This window comes from Marmota marmota, unplaced genomic scaffold (genome assembly GCF_001458135.2).
Source record: "Marmota marmota marmota unplaced genomic scaffold, marMar, whole genome shotgun sequence".
In the NCBI taxonomy this organism is placed as follows: domain Eukaryota; kingdom Metazoa; phylum Chordata; class Mammalia; order Rodentia; family Sciuridae; genus Marmota; species Marmota marmota.
The window spans coordinates 41,742,222-41,765,862 of record NW_025999900.1 but is presented as its reverse complement, the minus strand read 5'-3'; the positions used below and the strand labels follow the sequence as shown (position 1 = coordinate 41,765,862).

Genomic DNA, 23,641 nt, shown 5'->3' with positions numbered 1-23,641 from the left:
CCCAGTGCCTCCCTCTTTGAGCTCCTCCTCTAAAACTCAGGCTTATGCATGATCAAAGCTGGAACTCAGTCCCCTTGACCTCCTTCTACCCAAGGAGACAGGACAATGGGGCATTTTCCAGGCAAATGGACAGTGAAGGTACCCACCACTGGATGGATGCCTGCTATATGCAGGGTGACTTACCGAGTGCTTGGTCGATAACCTTATTTAAGCATCACAACAATATCGTGAATTTGATATTTGGGCTTATTAAAAAGAAAAACATAATTAAAGAAAATGAACCAAGAAAATGCCAGAGCATTAAAAATATCAGATTTATACTAACCAGTCTGTCTTAAGGGCACAGGCTCTGGTGCAGACAGGCCTGGGTTTGGCTCTTGACTCATGTCTGGAAATGGAAACCGTCATGCACATCGCAGAGGCTCTAGTGAGGACCAGATAAGCTAATATTTACCAGGTGCTCAGTGCCATCTCTGGCACTTACAGACCCTCAGTAAATAGGGAAAACATTGTTACCTGAGAGCCCTGTACCTTTTCATGTTCAGATTCACCACCACCACCAGTACCCTCCCCTGGACAGCCTCCTTCCCATCCAGAGGAAAGATTCTAGACACACACCTCATGCGGAAGGTCAGGCTGAGTTCCTGGCCCGGGTAGATGCTCCAAGACTGTTGAAAGAAAGAATGATGTAGTCTGCACACTTCTCCAGGTTTCCACTAGTAACCACAGACCCGGCCCATCACCCCGGGAGCCCAGTCAATTTCCTCTCCCTCTTTCTTCTTTCTCCAACGAAGAAACCACTTTCTCCACTGAAACCCAAAGTCTCTGGTGAAAGGCTGAGTGGTCTGGACAGTGGCCCATGCAGTAGTCTCAATGGCATTTCCATCGTACCAGAACTCTGGGTTCCCACGGACAGGGAACAGATTCTCTTGCAGACTGCCAGGGCCTTTGCTATTCCCCACCCACATCCAAGGTCCCCTGAGCTTGTGGGCCCTGCCTAAGCATCCTCCCCCTCTCTACCCCGTGCTTGCACAAGGAACAGAGCTGGTGCTTCTGTATCTCTTCATGCAAAGACTGACTTCTGGAAGAGAAGCTCAGGGATCCTCCCAGTTCATAGACAGCAGACTGGCAAGCTGGTCTCTGGCATGACCATTTCCATGGGTCCCTGGGAATCTCCTCAATAGCCTTTTGCCCAGAGGATAATGGGCAAACTTTTCAGGCACATTGTCCCATTCTTTAGATGGCAAACATTTGTTGAGCACTCACTGCAGGCCAGCCATGGCTGGGAATACAGCAATAAATAGATAGCTACCAAAACATGCTGCAATCTTAGATTAAAAATCAAACCCTTGACTAGACAGAAAAATCTCCACCCAGTGAGTGGCTTCAGTTCAGGGACTGACAGATTGGTGGAACAGCCTTAGGATATCTGGATATTAAGATATCCACTCTGTCCAGAATCTTCATCAGGTTCCTTTGGCTTGGCTTGGCTAATGGCTCAGTCATACCTACTCTGTGCTGGAGAGAGAGCCCTTCTGTGGCTCAAGTGGAGACTAAGGGGCTCCCTGGATCTTCTGCCCTCTCTTTCCCTCTTGCTGACAGAACTCTCACTTATGATCCTCGCCACCTGGGGCTCTGGGTAAGGAAGGAAGCCAGCAGTGGCATGCTGGGACAAACTAGATAATGCTGCATTACCATGTTAGTGACACAGAACACAGCAAAGCTCATCATTGCCATGTGACCATCACGGGTCAGCTGGGAACTGCCCCATGTTTCATGTCTCTAGAACAAGGCTAAAGGAATATCCAGTCCCTGGTATGTGAACAGTCTCCATGGAAAAAAGAGCATGCTAGAGCATGGCATACAACTAAATGCTTTGATCCATAAATGACACATATCATACCCACTCACAGCTTATTGGCCAGAACTAGTCTCATGGCCCCAGGGACCAGGAGGCACAAACCTACTATGGCCCAGAAAATGAAGAGCTGGAATATTTGTTGAAGAGCTTCAGTGGGTACCACGTGTCTTCTGTGCAGGAGCCCAGCATCACTTGCTGCCTGGCACATTAGGGGCAGGAGAGATCTTACGGCAAACCTAATCTTCCTACATTGCCTGGTTCCTATGAGAGAGATCCAAAAACTTCATTTTTTCTCAATGTACTAGAAGGATCCTAGCCTCAAATTCTTTCTCTTCATTCCTGAAGTCTTGCATTCTTGAAGCAGGGATTGCTTCCCAATAACTTTGTGCCTCCTCCTCCTTCGGCAGCCTCAGCCAGGACCAGCAGGTCATGAAGGTAGATGCTCTCTCCTGGGTGGCCAATGTCATCAGTCCTGGGTCCTTCTTCTCTCCATCTCTGTCTCATTCTTTCCACCTTGTCTTTACAGAGAGCCTTAGAATATCTGAGCCCACTGTTACCATAACCCAACTAGGGGCTCATGGTTGCCTTTACCAAGATGGGTATTAACTTAGTGTCTCCTGAGATCACTTAGGAATTGTGAGCATCTCCTTGCTGATGTTCACCTGAATAACCACCTGTCCTGGGCTTGAAATGGTCTCAGACCACAGAGGGCTTGAATGTGTCCTGAATTCTGCAGGCCAAAAAACCTCAGCGGGGACTCATTTTCACCCTCCATCTTTGGGTCTCTCCTCCTCTGCAACACTAGCTGCTGGCATTAGTCCCTAAGCAGAAAGCCTGTGCTCTGCCCCTTGACCTGGCCCTTGCATTTCCTCTGTGGTGCTGAGTAGGTCTTTCTTCTAGGTAGGGGCTCTGAATCTGAAAAAGCTGGTGGACTTCCTCCAAGAGAATGGCAGTTACCCACATAGGAAGAATAAATTCTCCTGTTTCCTTTGGAGCTTGGCCAATCATCTGTCACCACTGGTGACCAGGAGCTACATGCAACATTTGTGCCAGAGAAGCAGAATGTCCTTCTGCAGTTTCAACCTTGAGTTCAGCCACTGTGGTCTGATTTCCCCACCTCATTCTAGGTCCCCTGGGTAACTCGACGATAGACTCCCCGGGATGCCAGGTCACTGGGGGAAAAGCCTGCACTCAGCTTCTTGGGGAAAGAGCTCCCACCTCTTCCTTCCTATCACTCTCCCTCCCTGGGTCCCCTCTTCCCCTGCATATCTATCTGGTTGGTGCCCAGGTCATCCTTTCTATCTAATGTCCCTGGATCTCGGCAGAGTGGGATCCCTATGGCTTTTGGCTGGAAGAAAGGCCTGACACCTCCCTGGCAGGGAAGATTTGCTGGCTTTGCCTCTTCAGTCTGAACTCGGCCTCAAGGCTGGTCTGGGCCAAATCCAAGATGGGAGTTTCATCCTTGATCCTCATTTCCTGGGGCAGGAAAGTTCATTTTGATTCCACTGCCCCTCTGGTGATCTAGTCTGGGACCTGGGGCAACAGTCCAACTGGTGACTGTGCCAAGCACATCTAGTCCCAGTCATGTCATCTTTATAAAGAGTAGGCCTTCACCCAGGAAGATATGAAGGCCCATCCCAAAGAGTTCAGCTCACAAATAGAGCCCTCTGACCTCCCAAGCTAATGGCAACCACAGCTTACTGTACCCACCCAGGGAGTCTCCCTGTCTTATTTTTAAGTTCTTCCAACCCTCTTTTTTTTTTTTTTTTTTTTGTGGACAGTGGGTGGGAGGCAGAATTGGGAACATGAGGGCATCTCTCATTTTTTCCTTGTTTTCATCTAGGCAGAAACTCCCCAACCAAGGGCAAAGTCAAGGATTTTCTGTGTCCCAGAGCCGCCCCTGACCTGTGGTTCCCAGGGATAACTAAGGGAGGGACGGTTGTTTTATAGATATCGACGAATGCCGTCACCCTGGCACCTGCTCTGATGGGAGATGCACCAACTCCCCTGGCTCCTACGCTTGCCTGGCCTGTGAGGAAGGCTACAGGGGACAGAGTGGGAACTGCATAGGTGAGGGCTGCTTGCCAAGGCAGCGAAGGCTGTCCGGCCTTGGGATACTGGTTGAGCCCACACACAGGGAGAGAAAGGTGGGCAGAGGGAAGTGGCTGGGAGGCAATTGTCCTCCATGACCCAGTGTCCCAGAGGACACAGAGCCTGACATGAGTGGGCTTCGGTTATGGTGCTCTGCCCTCTGAATCAGCAAGGGTGGAGGCCTCTTCTGCTCCCTGGCCACATCCGTTCTGAAGCTACAGCCCCGTGTCCCAGAAGCTTCTGTGGATGACTCCTGTGGGGTGGGGTGAGGAGCCTGAGGGTCTTAGGATGAGACTGAGTGGTGGGGAAAGCCGACAGCCAGGCCCTTTTGCTCTCCTGCATGACTGCACTATCTAAACAGTGCCATTCAGCAAACGTGGTGTCCTCCTCCCTCCAGAGGCTGCTTGGTAGCAGTGGGGGGAGTGCTCCTTCCCTTCAGCCCCCGCAAGAAGGGCCTGGGGTTCAGAATGCCAGGAGGAACTTTGTTTTGAATAGATGCTTTGAGGCTCTGGAGAGGGCAGACATTTCCCAGGCCCTTGAGACTGCCACAGCCACCCAGGCATGGTTTGGCCTCTCTCCACACTGCCCGCCCACCTATTAAAGCTGGTGGTCAGGCTGGGAACGTGGGTTGTTTGATGGCAGGTAGGAGAGGGTCAGACCCACAGTGAGGTAAATCTTGGACATCTCATTCTAAGTGTCCTGAGATGGGCTAAACCAGCCCAAGGCTGGGGGACCTGGTCCTTTTTTTCTAGGACATATGCAGAGTACTCTGTGTTACCAGATGGGGTTGAGGAGAGCTCCTGGGGAGGGGACTCTGCCCTGCCCAGGTGTGATAAGGAGCCTGGCTTCATAGCCTTCCCAGTGTAGCCTACCGAAGCCAGCATAGTCCCTCTGGAGGCCGATTCCAATTGAAATGCTCCATGCCTGCCAAGAGCAGCTGCATGAAGGGGAGGAGGCCCTGTGACATCTTCTCACCCACAGATGTGAATGAGTGTCTGAGTCCCGGGGTCTGCACCCATGGAAGGTGTATCAACCTGGAAGGCTCCTTTAGATGCTCTTGTGATCATGGCTACAAGGTCACCTCAGACGGGAAGGGCTGCCAAGGTACAAAGATACTGAAGCACCCCACCTCCATAGGCAAATCAGCCTGTGGCTCTCTCTGTGTGTGCCCCCATATCCACCCAATCACGTATCCCTAACCACGCTGACCTCACACATCCCTGCCAAGACCTGTGCTTGCCCCAGTCCCTGCCCACCTGTCCGTCTGGCTATCCCGGCATGTCTGCCCTGCAGAATCCCACACAGAACTCAATGGCCTGTTTCAGATGTGGACGAGTGTGCCACCCGGGCCTCGTGCCCTACAGGCCTCTGCCTCAACACTGAGGGCTCCTTTACCTGCTCGCCCTGCAAGAGTGGTTACTGGGTGAATGAAGATGGCACTGCTTGTGAAGGTAGCCCTGGGGAGGTGGTGGCCAAAGGGACAGAAGGAGACTCTATTTTCTGGCCAGTCTTGGGGCAATGGAGAATCCAGCTTAGGCTAGAGGGCCCTATGAAGGGACTTGGCCCCAAAGAGAGCTTCTATTATCATAATCCCCATGTTCAAGGGTGAGGACAGGATGAATAGGAGGTCACAGAGACCAGAGGAAGCTGAGGTGGGAGCTACCCATGGAGCAATCTAGAGAAGAGTCGTGGGTATTGACATAGAATTCCCCCAGCCAGGGCCTGCCCTTCCCCAGAGGCCCCAAATGTCCTCCAAGCTTGGAGAGGGGCTAGAGTGTGTTGAGGGCCTCACTGTCACTGGCTGGGGGAAGCCCTCCTGGATCACTGGCTATGGCTGTCTGTCTGCCCAGACCTGGATGAGTGCACCTTTCCCGGAGTCTGCCCCACAGGAGTCTGCACCAACACTGTGGGCTCCTTCTCCTGCAAGAACTGCCACGAGGGGTACCGGCCCAGCCCCCTGGGCCGCACCTGTGAAGGTAAGAGCCCCGTCGTGTGGGAGCACAGTTAGGATACTAACCTGCTCCTCTGCAAGCAAGAAGGAACTGGGGCCTCCCTAGAATGGCGGGCTGGCTGGAGACACACATTCTCTCTCCTCCCGGGATGGAAGTCAGAGAGGTGACCACAGACCTGGGTCTTATGAGCCAATAAGCCACTGGTTCACAGGCTTCAGTCTACTTGAACATCACTGAGGGGCATGGTTCACTGTGCAGCTCCCTGGGCCTTGTCCTAGATTTACCCTGTGGACTCAAGGGGCCCTTGGAATCTGTGCCCTGACAAACTCCCTAAGTGTGCTTCATAAGGGTGGCTGCTGAGAGAACATTGACCTGTACCAGGCAATCTGTAAGCCAACTTGAAGAATCAAGTTTCTGGTACCTTCTCAGGTTCACTGTATCTGTTTTCTTGGTTCATTTCCCATTTGTTTTCCCATTGCTTCTCATTGAAATCAGAGGCCTCTTAGCAGTGACAGGGGCATAAGGCTTTGGCTTCACTGGGCTAGGGCTGCTGGGCACTGTGGGCTGTGAATTAACCTGACAGAGCAGGGCCAAGCAGAAGGAGCAGTAGTCATCCTGCTCCTATTCCGTTCTAGATGTGGATGAGCATCTGCCACAGACCAGTAGGAGGGGGTGCACTGTGTCAACACCAAGGGCTCCTTCAGCTGTCTGTGTGAGACAGTTTTCCAGCCCTCCCCAGAGATTGTGGAGTGTGGGGGGAAGGGATGCTACTCCCTCACCAGCTTCTCCCAGCTGCTCTATGCTGGGAGGATGGTCCCAAAGGTTCAGTCTCCACAGGCAGGCGACAGGTCCTCTGGATACCTCCCCCTCAAAGCTGGCCTTGGGAGGTGTCACCGTCAGCTGCCTCCCTCCCTTGTGTGGCCCTGCAGATGTGGATGAGTGTGAAGACACCCAGAACAGCTGCCTGGGAGGCGAGTGCAAGAACACACCTGGCTCCTATCAGTGCCTCTGTCCCCCAGGCTTCCAATTGGCCAATGGCACTGTGTGTGAGGGTGAGTGGCCTGACTGTCCCCACTGAGGGTTGAGACAGTAAGTGAATGGGGAGGTTGGGACACCTCACTGCCATCTTTTCCCCTGCAGATGTGGATGAGTGTGCAGGGGAGGCACACTGTGCGCCCCATGGCGAGTGCCTCAACAGCCATGGGTCCTTCTTCTGTCTCTGCGCGGCTGGCTTTGCCAATGCAGATGGAGGCACCAGCTGCCAGGGTGAGAAGCCAGCTGTGTCTGGGGGCTGGGACAAGGAGTACTAGAGTCAATGCAGGGGCTTCATCCTTCTTCATACCGGTACTGAAATAAAATAAAATGCTCATGGCTGCCTGCATGCACTAGAAGATGGAAGGGCAGGAGTGATGCGGGGAGCCAGGTGGGCAGGGAGGGACTCAAGAGTCTCTCTGCAGAGCCTCTCTGTGATGTCTGTAGCAGGCACCCTCTCTCCAGTCACCCTTTACCCCTTGACAGAGGCCTGGCCCCAGCACTCCTCCCCATAGCATGGTCTCTGATATCCAGCTCTGGACTCTCCTTAGGATTTTCTAGCCCTTTCCTACCCCAAGCCACTCTGTAGCCATCTTATGGGCTACTTGGAGCCCAGAGGAAGCTGAACCAGGTGATAATAGGGAAGAGATCATTGGCTGGTTCTGCTCATATGTGTCTGTTTTCTAGATGTGGATGAGTGTGCAGCTGCAGACCAGTGTTTGGGAGGACACTGTGTCAACACAGAGGGCTCCTTCGACTGTCTGTGTGAAATTGGCTTCCGGCCCTCCCCAGAGAATGGGGAGTGTGTGGGTAAGGACTCCAGAGGAGTGGACAGGACTCTACCCCATGTCTGTGCACTTCCACCCCCATCTGGTCCTCAGCTCCCTGGAATAAGAAACTTCAGCTCCAGGGAAGCAGAGTGCTTTGCACAGATTGATCATAGGATAGATAATGCATTTGAGCCTCTGCTGGCCCCAGGATTGTTCAAGGCTGATAAAATGAAGACAATCACAATTTTTGTGCTGGCACAACACACAATCTAGTTTTAAAGGCCAAACTGATTTAGTCAATATTAAACACCTGCCAAGTTCAATGTTCTTTGCTAAGACAAACAATTACAGACAATCAAGAGACAGATACAAAGACAGCTCCCTGTTATCCACTCAGGAAGGGTTGCATGCTCTGCTGGTAGAGCATGGAGGAACAGGAGTTTCACTGAAGGCTAAGATCTCAGTGCTTCCTTTTTTTTTTTTTTTTTAATACCAGGGATTGAATCCAGAGGGCACCGAACCACTGAACTCATCCCCAGCCCTTTTATATATTTTATTTAGAGGCAGGATCTCATTAAGTTGTCAAGAGCCTTCCTTTGCTGAGGCAGGCTTTGAACTCACAATCCTCCTGCCTTAGCCTCCCAAGCCACTGGGATTACAGGCGTGTCCCACAGCGCCCGGCTCAGGGCTTCCTAAATAGCAGACAGTTCTCTTTCATTTAGCCCTGCTGGGTTGGGAGAAGTTTCCCTGAACTTACTGTTCCAGGGTTGAGGTGAGCATAGTAAATTGGATCAGATGAAAGACCTCAGAAATTATGGGACATGACCTTGTTGCAATGCCAGTGAATTAAGGTTACTGGGGTCAGAACAGTGACCTGGCCACATCTGTCTCCTCTCATGCCTCTGGGGACAGACATCAATGAGTGTGAGGATAACAGAGAGCCGGTGTGTGGGGCCTGGAAGTGTGAGAACAGTCCTGGCTCCTACCGCTGCGTCCTGGGCTGCCAGCCTGGCTTCTACATGGCCCCGACTGGAGACTGCATCGGTGAGTAGGAGTGGGGTGGAGCGGGAGGGCTGAGGACATCTGTTTTTCCCTGTATGGAGCTAGAAATGATTTTCTCCTGAGGACACTGTTTGTACAGCTGTTTGAAGTTTGTATGTTTTCCATACAGCCCAGCTTACCCCAAAATTGAAAAGGAATGTTACTGTTAGTTTTCTTGTCCCATGTTCAGAGGTTGCTTTACAGATCTTGGTGTTAATGGACCAGATAAGTGCTCACACACACTCCCTCTACCCGGCCCCTACTGTCCCACAGACATAGACGAGTGTGCCAATGACACCATGTGTGGGAGCCACGGCTTCTGTGACAACACGGATGGCTCTTTCCGCTGCCTCTGTGACCAGGGCTTTGAGACCTCGTCCTCAGGCTGGGACTGTGTTGGTGAGAAGCCTGTGGGTCAGTCACCCAGGGTCTGGGCCAGGAGGGCCACTGGGTTCTTCTTAACCTCCAGGGGTTGTGACTATCCTTAAAGGAAGCCCTAGCACCTCTTCCTGAATCATTTGTGGGTTCATGGCTCCATGATAGGTTCCCAAAGGGTGGGCAAGGGAGCTTCAAGGAGGAGAGAAAGATTTCAAGTCACCTCTCTAGCTGGCCCCTTGGCTAGGCTGGTAGGGGAAGCATGGCCAATCCTGCCGGCAGAGGAAGCAAGTTCATGGAGGAAGCAAGTTCATGAAGGAAGGTGCCCACCCCCACCCCTCTGGCTCCCCCTTCCCTGGAGACCTCGGGGGCTTGAGAAGCCCCATGTTTGGAAAAAGTACACAGTGGGTAGACCTTACTCTTTGGCCCTTTTGTGACCCCTTTCTGCCACTCCTAGCTTCCATCCTATGCCTGTCCATCTGTCCCTTGTTCCTGCTAATTCATGCCCACTTTTGCTTCTGCCAAGGCCTAGCATGGTTCTTTTCAGTGGATGAGGACCTGCCTGGCTGGGCTGGAGTCAGGGACAGGGCATACAGGCTGCCTCTTCTCTGCCCAAGAGCCTGTCCTCACACCTGGCAGATGTGAACGAGTGTGAGCTCATGCTGGCGGTGTGTGGGGCCGCCCTCTGTGAGAATGTCGAAGGCTCCTTCCTGTGCCTCTGCCCCAACGACCTTGAAGAGTATGATGCCCGAGAGGGTCACTGCCGACCTCGGGTGGCTGGAGGTGAGACCTGTGAGCTTCCCACAGGACCACTCCCCCATCCCCCACCCTGCCTCCCCTTTTGTCATTTACCATGATGATTCTCTGCCTTTCAAAAGGCATCCCTCCTCTAGCCTCTAGTTCCTGAGAGGGAGCCGGGTCGGGACTGTGCAGTAATGGAGGTGCAGGGTGGGAATGAGGCACAGAGCGGGGAGGGGAGCGAGAGGCCGCAGGAGCTAAGACGAGTGGGGCTCTGCTCCAGCCTGTGCAGCGTCCAGGCTACTGGGCTGGGATGACCTAGAGGAGGCTCAAGATCTGAGGCTGACTTCGTGTGGCCCCAGGACCTCAGATTAAACCTTGGAGTGACCCTAAATCCATCCAATCTCTGAATGAATCTTCGGGATGAGGGGAAATTTGAAAGTGAGCTAAGCTGGACTCTCCCCTCCTGCTTCCCATGCGTCCCACTCTGCCCTAGAGCTGCGAGCTCAGCCTCTCAACCAACTAAGGCTGGGCTGAGTCAGCTGGTGACCTTGCAAGGAACAAGGAAAGGTGGGAAGGGCGGGGTACCTGTGAGGCAGAATGAATCAGAGGACAGACAGGGTACATCAGCATAGAAAGGAAAGGTACAGTACCCACTCCTGGGATGTCCAGTGGGCCAAGTGAGACAACATAGTAACAGCATTTTGTACACTTGTAATGCTATAGAAATGTTGAATTTAAAAGATACATTCAAGGGCTGGGCGACTCAGTAATGAACTGACAATAATAAGGGGCCTCTAACACACACAGCTCAGAGCATCCCTGAGGCCCCGACAGGAGACCACGCCCCAGGCCCCATTCGCATGGAATGCTACTCTGGGCAGAAGGACCATCTACCGTGCTCCAGCCTCCTTGGTGGGAACTCCACGCAGGCTGAGTGCTGCTGCACCGAGGGAACCAGGTGGGGGGATGCCTGTGACCTCTGCCCATCTGAGGACTCAGGTAAAGCCTCAAGGGTCCCAAATCTTCTTACATCAGCTCTGCAGTGTGACAAAGTGGGGAGGGGAAAGGGGGCACATCCCTTCCCTCTCTGAGTCTACTGCCTCCCTACAGTTGAATTCAGCGAGCTCTGCCCCAGTGGTAAAGGCTACATCCCTGTGGAAGGAGCCTGGACGTTTGGACAGACCATGTATACAGGTGACCTCCCTCCACACACACCTCCCCAAACTCCATTTGCCAGAGTAGGCCCTAGTTTGGTCTTCTAGGAGGTCCCTAGGGAAGTCCTGCACCAGCCCTGGCCTCCCTGATTACTTCCATCTTTTCCGTCCCAGGGCTGACTCCCTACAGAGTTTTAGCTGGAAACTCTAACCCAAGCTCCTCCTGGAGTGTCCATATGACCCTCACTCAGGTTCCCTGCTCCCTTAAGTCTGCACCCTCTGGAAACAGACTATGGTGCCTTGGCCAACACTCAACCGCCTGTATGTGAACACAGGGACAGAGGCGGGGTACTGCTGCACAGAGGCCAGACACACTAACCTATGTCCCTGGCCCCATTTACAAGGCCAGAAACTTAGCAGAGCCCATACTCCCAAAGGGGAGTTTCAGGTATTGAGCCTTAGTCTTGAAGCTAGTTCTGAGGAGGAAATAATAGAAACAGAAATACCCTCTGTGTGTGTGTGTGTGTGTTGTCCTGGGGAATCAAATCCATATATGCTAGGTAGGAGTTCCACCTACATGCTGAGGACCACAGCCCCAGAAGTAGCATTTCTTGAGTGCTTGCTATGTGCTGAGTACTGTTTTAAACACCTTAAGTATATTACCACCTTCTCATCCTCATGACAAGTATAAGAGGTGAAGTGATATTATCCACAGTTTTTTAGATAGGAAACTAAGGAGAACTGAAGAAACCTGCCCAAAGTCACCCAACTCAGAAGTGGCAGGGCCAGGATTCAAACCCAGACAGTCCAGCTTTGGAGCCCCTGGTCTTAAGTACCACCTCATCCTGCCTCCCCTTGTCCTCTCACCTCAGTTCTACCCTCCCACAGATGCCGACGAGTGTGGGATGTTTGGGCCTGCTCTCTGCCGGAATGGCCGGTGCCTCAACACGGTACCTGGATACATCTGCCTGTGCAATCCCGGCTACCACTACAACATCTCCCGCAGGATATGTGAGGGTGAGGATACACATGGCCCCTCCCACCCCATCCCCTGCTGGCCAGTCCCTCTCTTGCTGGGAGACCCCTTCCTGGGCAGGATGCCCATTGCAGGCAGGTCTGAGGTGAGGAGAGCTCAGGACCATCAGCAATTGTCCCTCAGGAGGGGTCTTCCAGGTTGGGCTGGACTGGGGAGATCTTCAGGATCAGCCACAGGTGAACCCCCTTCCATGAATGTAGTCCATGGACAGGCCACCTTGGCCCTGCCATACTCCTGCCACCACAGATCACAATGAGTGCCAGGACATGGCCTGTGAGAATGGCGAATGTGTGAACACGGAAGGCTCCTTCCACTGCTTCTGTAGCCCCCCGCTCACCCTGGACCTCAGTGGGCAGCGCTGTGTGAACAGCACCAGCAGCACAGGTGAGTGACCTTAGGTATGGGCAGCAGGGGGCACAGGCCTAGGCTGAGAAGCTCATGTGCCCCTGGGCCTTGTGCCACCAGAGGACCTCCCTGACCATGACATCCACATGGACATCTGCTGGAAAAAAGTCACCAATGACGTGTGCAGCCAACCCCTGCGTGGACACCGCACAACCTACACAGAATGCTGCTGCCAGGATGGCGAGGCCTGGAGCCAGCAGTGTGCTCTGTGCCCCCCTAGGAGCTCTGGTGAGGGGGACACCTGCAGGGCTGGGCCCACCCTGGGAAGGGAGACACTCTCACCTTGGAAGGCAGGAGTAGGCGATCAGATCAGTGACCATGTCTTACATCTCAGTTATTTGAAAATAAAGTGGTGGTGGTGGGTGGGGAGCACTACTAGGAACTCCCAGGAGTCATTAGTTACCATGTGTTCCCTGTCTCCTGGGGGAGTGAGCCAGTTGAACTAGCCCCCAGGCTTTAGCTAGTGGGAGTTGAAGCCCAGCTTCTTTCCTCCATCCTTCCTGAAAGAGGTCTATGCTCAGCTGTGCAACGTGGCCCGGATCGAGGCAGAGCGGGAAGCTGGAATCCACTTCCGGCCTGGCTATGAGTATGGCCCAGGTCCAGATGACCTGAACTATGGCCTCTATGGCTCAGACGGTGCCCCCTTCTACAACTACCTGGGCCCTGAAGACACTGTGCCTGAATCCCCATTCCCCAACATGGTCAGTCACTTGGGAGACCTCACACCAGTCTTTGAGTCTCCTCTGCAGCCATCTCAACTCCAGCCCCACTACATGGCCAGCCATCCAGGTATGTTGTTGCAAACACAGGGAAGAGCAGACACTGAGACTGTTTCCCTTTTTTCTCCTCCACCTGCCCATCATATTGCCAGTGGGGTGAGGCTACAGAAGGTGAACGATGCGCCAAGCCACAGGTCACTCAAGACTCTTAATGCCTGGGTCAGACCCCACCAATTCCCAGTGAACTAGCACAGGGACACAGGCACATAGGGACAGGACATTGTCCCAACCTCAAAAGCTTCCCTGTAGAAGTGGAGAGAAAGCAGTTTTGCTCAGGTCTGTTCTCCCTCCACACCACTTACAGGATACAGAACAGCTGCTCTGAGGAAGCCTGACATTCAAACTTGTGACCTGAAATGAGAATTAAGGATTTTTAATGACTTTAAAGGTCCACAGTGGTCACCCCCCCCCCCAGTTGGTGAACTGACTGCCCCAGGACTCAGGCCTTGAATCCTCATAAGGAATTCAGGCCTGGGCACCTGGACACAGTACATACCACAGGCACTGCCACCACATCAGACTAGGACCAGTCAGGCGGGATGGGGTTTTGTTCAGAGGGTGGGAGGTGCTTAGAGAAAGGGGTAAGGCAGATTAGGGTTGTGTTGACTGAGGCCTGCTGCCACTCTCCCACTTGGAAAAAAAAAAAGAGGATGTAAAATTTTAAACAATAGCACCCCCAACCCAAAAACTACACAAAATACCCAATGGCTGGGTGCAGTGGCACACACCTACAATCCCAGAAACTCCAAGACTGAGGTAGGAGGATCACAAGTTCAAGGCCAGCCTTAGCAACTTAACAAGACCCTCTCTTGAAATAATTTTTTAAGGGGTAGGGATGTAGCTCAGTGGTCAGGAGCCCACTTGTGAAAGCAGGGAGTCTCAGCCTTCTTGGAGCCCTTACTTGTCTCCCACCTAAAATGACATCAGAGTGTGGCCTTTTGATTTAGCACCTTTCTATGGGAATTTTATGACCTCCCAGCCTAGCCCACTCCTGGGATCACCAGGGACAGCCTTTGTTCTGGAAGGTGAGGGTTGCAGGACTGAGATTCGTCTAGGCACAGGCCTCAGCTTTCCTCTCACTCCTTGCCAGAGCCCCCAGCCGCCTTCGAAGGGCTTCAGGCAGAAGAGTGTGGTGTCCTGAATGGCTGCGAGAATGGCCGCTGTGTGCGTGTGCAGGAAGGCTACACCTGCGACTGCTTTGAGGGCTTCCAGCTGGATGCAGCCCATATGGCCTGTGTGGGTAAGTTTAGGGTCCTGATGGAGAAGTGAGACTGCCCCAACAGACATAGGACTGCCCTTGGGATGGCTGGGAAAACCACTGCTGCCCCCTAGTGGGGTGCAGGGCTTCAAGCCAGGGTGAGAAAGCCAGAGGTTCATGGTGGACTTATGAAGCTCTTCCCCCGGAATTGCTAGACAGAAGAAAGGCAAAAGGCAAGGTCTTGGGCACACTGTGAGGTCACTGCCCCTTGCTTTTTGTCCTTGAGTTGTTTGGTTTTGGGAGGAAACTTGGCCTGTCACACCAGGATTCCATTGCAGAACGGGAGCCAGGGCTTAGTGACCAGAGGACAGAAGGGCACCCTTTAGCTTTCTCCTTTCCGTTTCTTTTAGATGTGAATGAGTGTGATGACTTGAATGGGCCTGCTGCGCTCTGTGCCCATGGTCACTGTGAGAACACAGAGGGTTCCTACCGTTGCCACTGTTCCCCAGGATATGTGGCAGAGGCAGACCCCCCACACTGTGCTGCTAAGGAGTTGCAGTGAAGGGTCAGTGTGGGCAGCTACCTGGAAATGGCCTCCTGCCACAGGCAGAGGCCTTGAGGATGCTTTCCTAGCTGGGACAACACCATGATATCAGGCTGGGGCCCTCTGCCCGGGTCTGACAGCCTTGCCTGCTTTCATCTCTCCCAGCTTAGGCTTTGGCTGTGAGCTTCCACCACTGCCTCCATGCCCTTGCTTGGCTCAAACACCACCACTTTAATGCTTCAGCCACTGGCCTGAGGCCCAGCACACCACCTATCTTGGCCTTGCTATGGGATACTTGTCAAAGGACAGCTGTCATTCATCTCTCAACCCCAGGCTATGCAAACATGCAAGGTCTCATGGCCTCACACTGCAGACACCCCTTTTCAGCCATGATCCACATATCAACTGATGATTCTACAACTGGGACAGAGGCCACATCTGCCCTGAATGGTCCTTCAGAATCTGTGGGACTAGAAAGGGTTTGGGAGAGTTTGAGGGATGACTCTAGTGCCCCCTCTTGAAGCTATCACCTCCACCTAGCCACCTGCTCTAGGCCCTGAATTTGCCACAACTCCATCCTGTAGCCAGTTCTGTGGCCCCAAGGAGGGGAAGAAGATACCCTCATCTCAAAGAAGCAAGACTGGCATTAGCTTGCCAAGTGTAGGAGACACAAATGAAGAGGGGCAAAGATCCCGAGAAGTCTCCAGGAGAGCAATATGGGAAATATGAGAGTCAATACAGAAGGGGGAGCCAAGGCTTCACTGGACGTCTAAAGAGTAGTCTGGAGTAAATAAATATTCAAAATCCATCCAGTGATAGCTCCTGTGCACCAGCAGCAAGGGCTGCCCCAAGACAGAAGATCCACCTCCAAAGACCTTTATTAAATACATATGCTTCTTCCAGAAAACAAATCTCTTCAGGACTCTCTTTTTGTGAAAATCAGTTAAATTTTCTAACAATAAAAAGGTTTATTTTCTAGTGTGGTCTTGTTCAGCAGAAACCAGATTTCCAAATGTTTGCCCCACCCCCACTCAGAGGCCCCTTCGCCTCTTCCCCTTCAGAAAATGAATGTCCAGAATCCCTAAGTTTGCAGGTAGAAACTCACTCCATCCTGGGCTAGCTGTGAGTTCAAAACCATGGAACTTTATCATGTTGGTTAAATCAAAATGTTAGATCTGAGACTGTGCCTACCCCTGATGGCCAGCTCTGGCAAAACCCTATCAATAGGTTTCAATGGGAAAGGTTCTTACTATTCCAAGCCAAGGACAACTCTTGACTGCATTTCTCTATGAATGGCAATCTAAATGAACAAGGCTGCCTGTGATGGGAGACATGGAGATGAATGCTACTTTCTTAATTTAATCTGTCTGTCCTACCTGCTGCTCTGATTGTCGGCTATCACACAATAATTTATTGAATGCTTGCCACATGCAGGCACTGTGTTGAGTGCTGTGCATAAATTTCACTTAATCATCTAACAATGCTACCTACTATTTTTATTCCCAATTTACAGGTGAGGAAATTGAGACAGAAAAACTTAGATCTGCTCTAGATCATTATTCTAGTTGATTTAAACAAAACAAAAATAAATGGTTCTTAAACATGTGAAAGCAGTCTTTCCTTTATAATAAAAGAAACTGAAAATGCAGTGAAATACTGTTTTACAAATATTGGCAAAGATCAAAAAAGTTGTTAAGATTCCTAGCTGGCAAGCATCTGGAGAAACACACCATGATAGCTGATGGAAGTATAAATTGGTACAACCTCTGAAGAGGACAATATGGCAGTGTCTTTCAAAATTACATAATAGCACTAACTCTTTGATTCAGTAATTCCACTTCTAGGAATTTAAGTTTCAAGATATATTCTCACCAAATGTGAAATGACTTATGTAAGAGGTTATTTATTACAGCACTATTTGTAATAGCAAAAGATTAGAAACAATTTCTACAGAACCCTAAAAATCAAAACAAATTGCCTTGATAAGAAAGATACCCAGGAAAAAGGGAGGTTATTTATTAGCATGTAACATCCTATTTATCTACAGAGACAAGAGAAGTGGATAGCTGTTACTTCATCCTTGCCACTCCACCTTACACCCCATCATTCAGAGAACTTTTTACCATTCCTCAAATACACTCTGTTGGCACTGTGCTCCTAAATGCTGTTCCCACTGCCCTCCAACCTTTCTCTCTTGTCCTAGTAGACATATTGAATGCATACAGTCACATTTCCTTATTAAAATTTCAAATGGCATATTATGTATGCTGTTCTGCACTTTGCTTTTTTCACTTTATGCTTGCAAATAAATACCTGTCTGATTCTATTTTATAGCTGAATACTATTCCATTGAATGGATAAACCATAATTAATCACTGACTCATCAAAAGATAGTTCCATTGTTTCCCATCTTTTACTAAAAATGCTGTAATGAATATCCTTGGTCACATGTTATTTCATGTTTTATCTATGGGATTATATCTCTGGAATAAATTCTTAGAAACAATGGTGGTTGTGGGGAGGGTGACAGGGTGGACAGGTACCATAATGGAACACTTTCCACTAAACCCCTTTTGTGTCTTTTTGAATTTGTACATGTACTACTTATCAAAAATAAATATTTTTAAATAAAGCTGCTGACCACAGACTGCTTAAATGTCCTCTCCCTTTATATTATTTATCTGACTGTAGTTTACAATTAAAGTCAGGTGATGATTATTTCAAAATTCCTTAAAGCAAACTTCCCTTAAGCAACCCTGTTGAAAAGAAAACATGGATTTTAAGAAAACAATTATAAACATCAATCTCAAACATCAAGAAAAGTAAAAAGAAGCTTCCTGCCTTTTAGACAAACATGCAAAACCATAATGTTCAAATGGACGGTGGTAGGCCCTGCCAAAGGCCAGGTTCTAGAGAGGGCTATACTATTTGGTACACCTGATTGCTCCTGCCAAATGTTGGTCCTCCACACTGATGCTTCCTAACAATAGAACAGGATGCAATTCTCAGAAGAAAGTATTTCAGGACACTTACTTTAACAGTTCTTCCAAATCTCTTACTTCTGAACAGTTTTCCTCTTCATCCCTTGAATTCAGTCAACATTCCCATAAAAAGAAAGTAGGTGGACACATATAGTTTACATATAGTCACTATCACTACATAACTGAAGAATGTGATTCCATAATAAAATCAATGAAGAGACCCTAAGTTTTGAACCAAAACATAAAGCAGACTGAAGAGTTCCCTGTTTTTTTTTTTTTTTGTACTGGAAATTTAACCCAGGGGTGCTCTACCACTGGGTTATACCCCCAGTCTTTTTTGAGACAGGATTTCACTAAGTTGCTGAGGCTGACCTTAAAAACTTGCAATCCTCCCATCTCAGCCTCCCATGTCACTGGGATTACATACATGAAACACCATGCCTGGTAACCTCCCTTTGTCTTCTTTGGTTCTTGCATTAGTATGGTGTTTGCTAAAGAAAAGACAAGGTGAGTATTGCCTAGCATGCATGAAGCCCTGGGTTTAATTCCCAGCACTCAAAAACAAGAGGGTGTGGGAGGGGCAGGAGATGGCCCATGATGCCCAGCACTTGGATACAAAGTTAAATAAACTCAATTTCATAACAAATAAGTTCTTGACAACCTCCTCTTGGAAGAACAGGTAAAACCAAAGATCTTTCCATTGACAAAGGGAAAATATAAAGGATTCCTAAATGAGTAAAATTTGTGAAAATATCTTGTTAGCCCTTATGGCTTGCCAGGAAGAGGGCAACTGGTCAAAAAGGGCCTGTAGAGGAGCCTAAATTTGTTTAGCATGCTATGTAGTTCAAGCAAATGGCTCAGTGTCCCCTTGCTGATGTCATTCCCCCTTGCCCTGTGTTCTTAAGTCACCCCACTCCAACAAAGACTTCTTGTGGTCACTTCCAGCTTCCCCATGAAGCATTGTCAGTGTGAAGTAAAGTGATTTCTCCCGAAGCCACCATTTTTTAACCACCAAATTCCACTTCTTTCATTAATAGTAGACACTCACATATAGGCTTCTGCAGTCTAAAAGACCTAGTTTCTGCCCAGTTGACCACTGCAATTTAATGGAGTATATATTTAGCAACTAAAGCTGTTATGCTTGTGCTCAAGAGTTTTTAAACCACTAAAGCAGTAAATAACTCATAGCCAGCTCAATGGTGAACACCTGTAATCCCAGTAACTCAGGAGGCTGAGGCAGGAGGATCACAAGTTCAAGACCAACCTCAGCAACTCAGTAAGACCCTCAGTCACATAGCAAGACCCTGTCTCAAACAAAAAAATAAAAAGGGATGGGAATGTGGCTCTGGTTAAGAGCCCCTGGGTTCGATCCCTGGTACCCCCCAAAAAAATGTTCTGAAAGAAAGGTTCATTTTTTCACTTTAAATGTAGCAAAATCTCTTTTTAAGGATGATGAAAGTACTTAAGTAATCTGAATTGAAAATGTTATTAGGCCCAAATATTGGCAGCAATTTAACTCTTCATTCTCAGCGTCTTAGTAACTTGTGTACACAGACACTTCATGGTATGTTCCTTCCTGCCACCTTCCATAGACTGCTAAGATCTGCTAAGTTTCCAAGAGTCCCCGTCTTTCCTCTAACCACGTGACAGTTTTCCCCCCTCTATGTCCTAGATTGTCCCACACATAAGTATCTAAGGTTCAGTCACAGATACTTTGTTTCTAAACTCTATTTTCATTTTTTTGATTTTTTTTTTTTAATATTTATTTTTTTTTAGTTTTCGGCAGACACAACATCTTTGTTTGTATGTGGTGCTGAGGATCCAACCTGAGCCGCACACATGCCAGGCGAGCGCGCTACCGCTTGAGCCACATCCCCAGCCCCTCATTTTTTTAAAAATAATATTTTTTTTTTAGAGAGAGAGAGAGAGAGAGAGAGAGAGAGAGAGAATTTTAATATTTATTTTTTAGTTTTCGGCAGACACAACATCTTTGTTTGTATGTGGTGCTGAGGATCGAACCCGGGCCGCACGCATGCCAGGCGAGTGCGCTACAGCTTGAGCCAAAACCCCAGCCCCTCATTTTTTTAAATATTTATTTTTTAGTTGTAGTTGAACACAATACCTTTATTTTATTTATTTATTTTTATGTGGTGCTGAGGATTAAACCCAGGGCCTCACATTAAACCCAGGGCAAGCACTCTACTGCTGAGTCACCACCCTAGCCCTTATTTTCACTATTTTTAATAATGAATTTTCATATCAAATGACCTTAATTCCTTTCTAGTCCAGAGATTCAAGTTTCTGCTATAACAAACTTTAAGTGAAAGATGGATTTAATCAACAACTCTCAGAATCAACCTGATTGTGGTTTCCCCCACATTAGTATTAAAAAGTTATCTGTTAGCTGGATACAGTGATTCACATCTGTAATCCTAGCAATTCAGGAGGCTGATGCAAGACAATCACAAGTTTGAGGCCACAGTGAAAATTTAGCAAGACTCTTAGCAACTTAACAAGACTTTCTCAAAATACAAAATTAAAAGGACTGGGGATGTAGCTCAGTGGCAAAGTGCCTCCAGGTGCCAAAAAATTAAAAAAAAAATTATTTGTTATGATGGTGGTGCAAATTCTTTTTCAGTTTTCGGTCTTTACTATTCTGGGTCCCCTAGCATCATAATAGAATTATTTGAACCTCCATAACCCATTTAAAGGCAAACCTAAACAAATACTTTAAAATGCACTGGAATTTGTGGTTTAAAATCTTTTCATTTAGACACCCTAAAGTAGGATTGCCATGTTTAGCACATAAATGTTATGTATTGTAGACAAAGAGTAGACATACTTATATTACAAAGATTAAATGATATTAAAAAATTTGTTGTTCATCTGAAATTCAAATTTAACTAGGCAGTTTGCATTTCATTGGTAACCCACTCTTAAAAAAGACCTCTATTAAAGAAGTACTCTAGATTAGACAAAGAGAAATGAAGGGAAGGGAGGGGGAATGGGAATAGGAAAGATAGTAGAATGAATCAGACATTACTGTCCTATGTGCACATATGATTACACAACCAATGTAATTCTACATCATGTACAACCAGAAGAATGAGAAGTTAAATTCATATGTGTATAATGTCAAAAATATACTCTACTATCATGTATAACTAACAAGAACAAATTTTAAAATATTTAAAAAATAAAAAGACTTCTATTACTGGGCATGGTGGTGCATGCTTGTAATCCCAGCACCTTGGGAGGCTGAGGCAGGAAGATTGTAAGTTCAAAACCAGCCTCAGCAACTTACAGAGACCCTGTATCTAAAATATTAAAACAAACAAACAAACAAACAAACAAACAAAACTAGGCATGTGGCTCAATGGTTAAGTGCCCCTGGGTTCAATCCCCAGTACTGGGAAAAAAACAAGAAGACCTCTATTAGCTACATAATGGAGTTACACTTTCAACTATGCATAAGAAAGACATTTTATACCATAAGGAAGATGAAGCAACATATCCTAATAGGATTCGATTACTAAATGGTCACAGATCTTGAAATGTCTGTATGAATACAGAGTATCGAGGCTATTTTTCAAGTTATTCAGGTACCAGAGTTTGTCCCAAGTTTTATGGGGGATGGCTCTTGTTTTTTTTAAATCCTAGCAGATCTGTGAATATGAAAATATCACATGGGAAGTAGTTAATGGGCTGCATAGAAAATAAGAAAATGTCAGTAGCACACTCATAAAGGGTGAAATGTGAAGCTAATTTGTGGCACATACCTGTAATCTCTGCTTCTTGGGAGGCTAAGGCAGGAGAATTGTAAGTTCAAGGTTGAACCTGCATAACTCAGTGAGAAAAAAAATGTATATAAAAACCAAAAAGGGCTGGAGGTGTAGCTCAGCAGTAGAGCACTCCTGTTTCAAGCCCCAGAAGGTGGGTGGGGTGGGGGTGTGAAAGGGTGAAATGAAAAAGATAACAATTCATATGCCTTTCTCATCAGTTCTGACCTAGTAATCAGTGTTCAAGTTACCCAATCTATAAAATTGATCCAAAACACTCTAAGGACTTTCTTTAAACTTAGGCTTTTATACATTGTTATACATATATGTTCAAACATTCTGGAGGCTAGAAAAGTAACTCCAATTTTGGAGGATTGGAGGCTCTATAGAGTACACTAGTAATTAAATATGAGGTAACAACATCTATAAGCTTGGCCTTAGCATTGTATAGGAGCTGGGGAGTAATTTAGGCCAAGTGTAAAAGCTTCACATTCTGAAAATAATAGTGGAAAAACACAACACTTCTGAATTAAAAAAATAAAATTGAGAGAGGGACATGATTAGAAGGAAACTTCTAGAATTCTACTAATCGCAGTTCCTCAGATTGGTACAACTGATGGCAATCTCTGGATCACTAGTCATCAAGTCAAAGTTTGACAGAGAAGGATGACCCACAGGAGCAGCCTTGCTCTGCTTGAGGATTGTTCAATACTTGAAATGAGCTTCGGATCAGTTCTTGGCTGAAGTCCACCTGGGCCCCCTTTACGAAGGCCAAGCTATCAGAATCAACCACAACTCTTGCCCCACCCTGTTCGAATACCCTGAAAAGACAGGAGGAAGCATTAGTGAATACCACAAACACCAAAAACAGGATACCCTCTAGGGCCAGAAGTGCATATTCTAAAGCGGGTGATTCCTTATTACCTCTTAATAGGTGCTGATTGTCTTTGAAGCAAAAAGAATAAATACTGGGAAATATATATGGACTTGGGCCTGGAATCTAGTCCAGCCTGACTCTCTATCCATTACCCCATGGACTAAGCAGGCCAATTTTCCTTCTACAATTTAGTTATTTTGAATCAAGCCGACCAATCTTACTGCATCCTCACAGTGTCAGAAGGGCGGTCGTTAATCGTCCTTAACAAGCCCTTTAAATCTGGAATAAAATTGCACCTTAAACTGGTCACTTTTTCCCCTCCCACATATTCTGAGGACCCGCCCCCTCCTCCTTGCCTGTCGTCGGGGTTGACAACTGTATCCAGTGAAAATTTATACTGGAATCCCGAGCATCCACCTCCCTCCACCTCCAGCCTGAGGAATTCTGACCCTTCGGTGATTTCCAGAAGCCTCTGAAATGCAATAAGAGGAATCAAAAATGTCAAGCCAGCAGTGGTAAAAGGGTAGTAAAGCAGAGTCCCAGAGCTTGGCTGGGCACCGCCGCCCCGCGTCTGGCTGGCCTTCTTACCCGGACGCAGCTGTCTGTAAGGTGGATCTGCCCTTCGCTAGCCTCGGGGCTGGAAGATGACGCCTCCCAACGCGTCTGAAGTCCCGGACAGGATGCGGAGAGCCTGTGGTGCAAGGGAGGAGGATGAGCCCGGGAGCAGAAAGGGTCCCAGGCGACCCCCACCTGAACCGTCTCATGCCAAACCCTCACCTCCCCCGGGGGCTTTAGTTTCTTATTTACTCTGGAGGCGCAAAACCTGACACCCTTCCAGTCTTGGTACCTGCCCCTCCGCCAGGGAATGACCGCTCTTAGGGCCGTGGCCGTTAGGGACAGGCCCCTAGCGGCCGCCATCTTCCCCCAACAAACTCCGCCCCTCGGTGCGCCCTTCTCCCCTCCTCCGCCTAGAGCTCAGGAGGCGGGAAGGCGGTCAGTGGGCGTGGCCGCAATGAGACCCGCCC

The 23,641-nt window shown here is 48.6% G+C and overlaps 2 protein-coding genes across 2 annotated transcripts in view; one reads left to right on the top strand and one right to left on the bottom strand.

Moving 5' to 3' along the window:
- Nucleotides 1-17,635, top strand: part of Ltbp2 (latent transforming growth factor beta binding protein 2) — a 108,121-nt gene extending 90,486 nt beyond the window's left edge. Inside the window, 18 exon segments of the mRNA XM_048798992.1 lie at nucleotides 3,812-3,931; nucleotides 4,934-5,056; nucleotides 5,278-5,403; nucleotides 5,803-5,928; nucleotides 6,834-6,956; nucleotides 7,045-7,170; nucleotides 7,624-7,746; nucleotides 8,619-8,750; nucleotides 9,021-9,146; nucleotides 9,762-9,905; nucleotides 10,671-10,862; nucleotides 10,974-11,057; nucleotides 11,906-12,034; nucleotides 12,300-12,437; nucleotides 12,519-12,686; nucleotides 12,966-13,247; nucleotides 14,328-14,477; nucleotides 14,846-17,635. Of these exon segments, the coding sequence (XP_048654949.1) occupies nucleotides 3,812-3,931; nucleotides 4,934-5,056; nucleotides 5,278-5,403; nucleotides 5,803-5,928; nucleotides 6,834-6,956; nucleotides 7,045-7,170; nucleotides 7,624-7,746; nucleotides 8,619-8,750; nucleotides 9,021-9,146; nucleotides 9,762-9,905; nucleotides 10,671-10,862; nucleotides 10,974-11,057; nucleotides 11,906-12,034; nucleotides 12,300-12,437; nucleotides 12,519-12,686; nucleotides 12,966-13,247; nucleotides 14,328-14,477; nucleotides 14,846-14,997 (2,564 nt within the window). The 3' untranslated portion in view covers nucleotides 14,998-17,635.
- A 3,122-nt stretch (nucleotides 17,636-20,757) lies between these two features.
- Nucleotides 20,758-23,605, bottom strand: Isca2 (iron-sulfur cluster assembly 2). The gene is made up of 4 exons (XM_015493955.2): nucleotides 23,464-23,605; nucleotides 23,205-23,307; nucleotides 22,973-23,088; nucleotides 20,758-22,560 (listed from the first exon to the last, which is right to left on the bottom strand). Exons 1-4 carry the CDS (start codon nucleotides 23,532-23,534, stop codon nucleotides 22,386-22,388), a joined length of 465 nt encoding a protein of 154 aa, XP_015349441.1. The 5' UTR covers nucleotides 23,535-23,605; the 3' UTR covers nucleotides 20,758-22,385.
- Nucleotides 23,606-23,641: the final 36 nt, after the last annotated feature.

Coding starts and splice junctions, on each gene's coding strand:
- Isca2 (XM_015493955.2), bottom strand. CDS start 23,534: ATGGCGGCCGCTAGGGGCCTGTCCCTAACGGCCACGGCCCTAAGAGCG. Junction 23,308..23,463: donor ATTCCCTGGCGGAGGGGCAG/GTACCAAGACTG, acceptor CTTGCACCACAG/GCTCTCCGCATCCTGTCCGG. Junction 23,089..23,204: donor TTACAGACAGCTGCGTCCGG/GTAAGAAGGCCA, acceptor ATTGCATTTCAG/AGGCTTCTGGAAATCACCGA.